We start from the raw sequence: 4,859 nt of genomic DNA, 5'->3' as shown, positions 1-4,859 counted from the left end.
ATGTCTATCTTGTTAAAAATCTATCTTGTTAAAATTCAGTGCACGTGTAATATTGTTTCGATTCTCCCTTAAAATCAATTTCTTAATTATTCGCAAATTATATTTATTCGAATAAAGCACCGATCACATTTCACACTGTACCACTTTTGTAGCATATCTCGTAACACTGGATTAAACTGATATTCTGAATACTCAAGTATGTTGAATTCTTTTATTTTTATATCATATTTATTCTCAAAAATATTAGAAGCGACTTTTACATAAGAATCAAAGATACAATGCTACTACACTACTAGTACTGTTTGAATTACAAGTTAAAATTAGATATTTCTTTCTTAAACTCCGCTGTTAGCCTTGATCCAGGATCGTAGATTAGCGACGTTCGTGTAAACGCCGGGGTATCTCGGTTGGGCGCAACCACGGCCCCAGGACACGATACCATAGAGGACTCCAGACGATGTCAAGGGTCCACCAGAGTCACCTTGGCAGGAATCCTTTCCACCAGCGGTGTAACCGGCGCATATCATTCTGTCGGTGATGGCGTTCATTGACTGATAAGCTTGTGCGCACGTTGATTTGCTCACGATTGGCACCGATACTCTCATCAAATTCCGGGACACCGATCCACCTTCCTGCGACGATTGATAAAAGAGATTCATAATTATAATGACTGTTAAACTATATATATATATATATATTCGCAAATGATTCCATAGTGGTTGAACTGTTTCACTATTTCTATTTACCACAGACGTACGAATTCTTTTTTCAAAGACCAGATTATTAAAAACGTTTTGCGCAATTTAGAACGACTGGAAACATTTGCTTTCGCCACGTTTGAAATATAAAATGGTGCGCTGATTTACCGTGAGCGCACCCCAACCAGTCACGTTCACCAACGTGTTAGCTGAAAGTTCCTTGCTTGCCAGGCTTATAGCTTGCACGTTCGGGCCTAAGCTGATTGTACCATCAATCTGAATCACAATTTTTGCAGCATTAAATCAGGCAATTCTGTCCCGTAAGCAGGACTGAACCAAACAACCGAAGCATCTGGTTCACAGCGCCAGTATCTGACTTTCGTAAGATTTTTACACTTTAAACTGAACTATGAATTACTCAAATAAATTGGGAAATTTAATCGCGAATAAGTATTTTCAATTAATATATAACAGCGATATTAATTGATCAACAAACGTAAAATCTCGTTCTCAATTACTTGCATCATTCTACGACTCCGACACAGCATCGTGCAAATTTTCAATTCCAAATTAACTCAACCTAACAAAATTTGCTACACATCATTAATATTAATTAATAACAGACTACAGACATTTTCTTATGAACGTAGATAAAGAAATTCTGAATAAAAATCTATTTCGTGCACTAAATGTCACAAGTGTTTCAACGGATAATTTTAAAATTTAAAGAAAATTTAAAAATCAATTAAATACGTATAATTTTGGTAATTAACAATGATCTATTATCTTACGCTCTCGATCTACAATTGTCCTATTACAATCTGTTTCTTAATTGTTCGTCTACGTACCTCCAGAAGGGCGACGTCGAAGTCGATGGTTCGCGAATTGTAACTAGGGTGACGAATGACCCGTTTCAAACGGTAAGAAGTGCCCTGGTCTTTGTTACTGCTGCCAACTAGTATTCTGTACGAGCTCGCGGACGATCTGCAATTGATAAAACGTCAAAATACCAACGATCCCGATGTTCCCTCTGGATGCAGCGGAATGCTTGCTGTTTGTTTTCCAAAATATGCGCACAGTGTTTAACGACCTTATTGTTATTGCACAACGGCCGACAATCGGGATGGAATGCGAGCCGCAAAGCCGATTTAATATCGCGATAGCTTTCATAATTATTGCCGGTGATGAGCCGGTGAACATTCCGCGATGCGCGCGAGAATACCCGGATCATCCGTGCGAGCGTGTCATGATACTTCATCTCTCCGGTGCTGGCCGGATTCAATTATTGGGAACGGTCAAGTAAAAGTAGCATTGAGCTCGTTCGCAGGATTAATACCGCGTAATTACAATATAATGAAATTGCGACGTTACCCCCCCGATTTTCGCCTCTCGTCCTTCCGTATTCTGCGTTCTATTTGAAATTGTGCGACCGTACATACGAAAATTGAGTTGAATTTACTTTTAATCCACAAATTGTGCGAAATGTGCGTTGATCCACATTTTGTCCGGTATCTGATTTTAATTTCAATTTCTACTGTGTTATTATTGCGGTAAATGTAGGATTCATCGTGTAAAACGAAGAACGCAAGTTAAAATCACAAGCGACAATAAAATCTATCACCGATTAAAAGTAGTTGAATTCAATTTTAATAGCTACGATCATTCCACGAAATTTCATTCCGTTTTTTCTTTTTCTTTTGAAAAAGAGAGCAGAGTTGAAAATTTGAAGTGACTAGTTCCTAGCGACTAATGAATTTTATCTCATGCGCCGGTAATTATTTCAAACATCTCGATTTTATTTCAAACGCAACTACTTTCTTTTCTCTTCGCGGACATTCCTGGCAGTGTCCCGTGCAGGGGACCCCTCAAACGAAATTCCTCCCGCAATAAACGGCCATCGTGTTAATTAATTTTATCATCTCGCGCGTGGAATATCGATTCTAACGGCATAAGCCGGCAGATTAACGCGCGTAGGTTAAATTCAATTAAAGTTCGTTGAGCGCAATTAAAGTCGAGATTACTACGCTTCGGCCCCCAAGGATCCATACCTGGGCCTCTGTACAGCCAAATGTAAAACAGACGTTTATTCACGGTTGCTTAGTGCACGCGTTACGGTTAACTTTGCGTATTCGTGTTATTACCCCACGCAATGTGCTGCAGTGACGGCCCATTTGCTGCTAATGATTGAACCACCGCAGATGTGCGAGCTTGTTTGCAAACTCAGTTGATGCGGATGCTCCCTTATGTCGACCTGGCTTCCTCCGACGATTTGGGAGTCCGGTAGCAGGGGATTCTCTCTCAGTGCAGAGCCTGCGACGTCGAATCGAAAGAATTAAAGTATCGTTTTGCGTTACAATGAAGTGTATCACGCGCGAGATTCACTGACAATGAAATGAAAAATACGACGAGTAAATTGGTTTTAATGTAACTGACAAGTTGATAAAATCTCGTAGAATTCTAAAATATTTATTGCTAAGATTTTTGAAATTTTGAAGAAGCACATATTTGGCACCAAAATTAATTGAAAAGGCAATTTTGATAACGTAGAATTTTTGAAACTACATGTCTGTGAAAAATAGGAAATTCGTTATTTTCCCCCTCATTAGAGTCTTCATATAGATCAATTAATTATTCGTGTATCGCAATAACGTCACAAATATTTCAAACTCGCAACGCGAACGCTTTTAAAATTTCAATCCCATTATCTCGTTTTATTCCACTCTTTAGACTTGTCAAAACCAATAACAAAATCACATCGAGAATTTCAATCCAACTTTCCAATTCATCCCCCTCTATTACACTCGCAATACATTGCGAGCACCTATCGTATCTAATTGCACCGTGATGAATCAAAAAAAAAAAAAAAGGAAAGGCTAAAAGAATTCAACGATTTTCATAAAATTAAACTTTCAAAATATCAATCCAATTCCCCGACGTACACCTTTCTATTTCACTCTCGACGTATTACTCTGAATTTAATTACGCAGTGAAAAAAAAGAAAATAGATCCCTTTGCTCTCGCACTCACCGAGGCTCTCGACCACGAGGACTGCAAGTAGAACGGTTCGGAACATCTTGCGTTGGTATGAAGATTGCGCGTGGAGAACGAGCTTTTATACAGGAAACTTGCTACTCTGATTCAGCAGAAAATCCTTATCTGACAACAATACAACGGAGCGTCGTCCAAGTGGCGTGTGGTACAGGCAATAAGTAATATCGTAAAAGGGAAAGGGAGGCGACAAGGGGAATAGCGTCGCATAAGAGAATCTATGCCTTTCTCGCAGACGCAAACGATATCGCGAGATAAAAGTTGTGTCACAGTATGGGAAGAGGAACGATAGAATTTTGAATGAACAGGCACTCGTTGCTCGATAAGGAATTTTCAATGATCTTCGCTCTTCCCCGTCCACGTTCTCCGACCACAATAGAGCTCGATCTCGCAACGAGCTCTCGCAACAGATTGCCCTCGCTGATCTTTTCCCGCTGTTAGGTTGAAATCTCTTTACGAATCGAGTCGAAAATATTTCGTGTTTCGCGTTGCAAATTTGTGAATGATCGGGACGTAGAATTGTGAATTTTTATACAAATTGTTGATTACTATTGTGTCGGGTAATTCGGGAACTTAATTGAATTTCATTGAAAATCTCTCTGTCATGGGGAATATAAAATGCGAGATAAAATGAAATAGTGTAAATTTTAATAATCTAACGGGAATAATTATAGTCTCTCGACAATATTATTTCTTAAATCTTCTCATTGTAGCAATATTAATAAGAAACATATGGGTTTATTTTCATTTTTGGTACCTTAAACTCGCAACGGTTTTAGTATCTCAATCTTTCATCTTCTTACGTGTAAAATATATTCGTATATTAATTCAGAAAATAAGTTTTTTAATAATCGATGCAAAATTTTATAATATAAAAATTATATACTGCTGTTAGTAATAACGTTTACGATAATAACGTTTTGTCGTTTATTAAAATTCACGTGTTGTTTCAAACGTGAAGTCTATCCCCTTGCGGAATTAAATTCAAGGTTACCGTTTCTCAAGAAATTGTCAGAATTTTAAAATACCGTACAAAATCTAAAATCCTCGTCTCTTTATTCTTTCTCCGTCATTTCGTATCATTTTCATCGTTGTTTTAAATATAACTACTGT

The 4,859-nt window shown here is 38.0% G+C and overlaps 1 protein-coding gene across 1 annotated transcript; it reads right to left on the bottom strand.

The window, feature by feature from the left end:
• Positions 1-236: 236 nt before the first annotated feature.
• On the bottom strand, positions 237-3,865 carry LOC122534302 (trypsin-1-like). Its single transcript, XM_043664811.1, has 5 exons — positions 3,726-3,865; positions 2,840-3,008; positions 1,547-1,682; positions 867-974; positions 237-632 (listed from the first exon to the last, which is right to left on the bottom strand). Exons 1-5 carry the CDS (start codon positions 3,769-3,771, stop codon positions 336-338), a joined length of 756 nt encoding a protein of 251 aa, XP_043520746.1. The 5' UTR covers positions 3,772-3,865; the 3' UTR covers positions 237-335.
• Between the last annotated feature and the right edge of the window lie 994 nt (positions 3,866-4,859).

The sequence above is a fragment of the Frieseomelitta varia genome, unplaced genomic scaffold, assembly GCF_011392965.1.
Source record: "Frieseomelitta varia isolate USP_RPSP 00005682 unplaced genomic scaffold, Fvar_1.2 scaffold_586, whole genome shotgun sequence".
Taxonomy (NCBI): domain Eukaryota; kingdom Metazoa; phylum Arthropoda; class Insecta; order Hymenoptera; family Apidae; genus Frieseomelitta; species Frieseomelitta varia.
This window is presented reverse-complemented; position numbering and strand designations above follow the sequence as displayed.

What these genes read in the sequence shown, in the direction of transcription:
- LOC122534302 (XM_043664811.1), bottom strand. Translation starts at nt 3,771, where the DNA reads ATGTTCCGAACCGTTCTACTTGCAGTCCTCGTGGTCGAGAGCCTCG. An exon ending in ACTGCAGCACATTGCGTGGG is followed by an intron (nt 1,683 to 2,839) that starts GTAATAACACGA and finishes TATCAATTGCAG; the next exon opens with ATCGTCCGCGAGCTCGTACA. An exon ending in CTGGTTGGGGTGCGCTCACG is followed by an intron (nt 633 to 866) that starts GTAAATCAGCGC and finishes CAATCGTCGCAG; the next exon opens with GAAGGTGGATCGGTGTCCCG.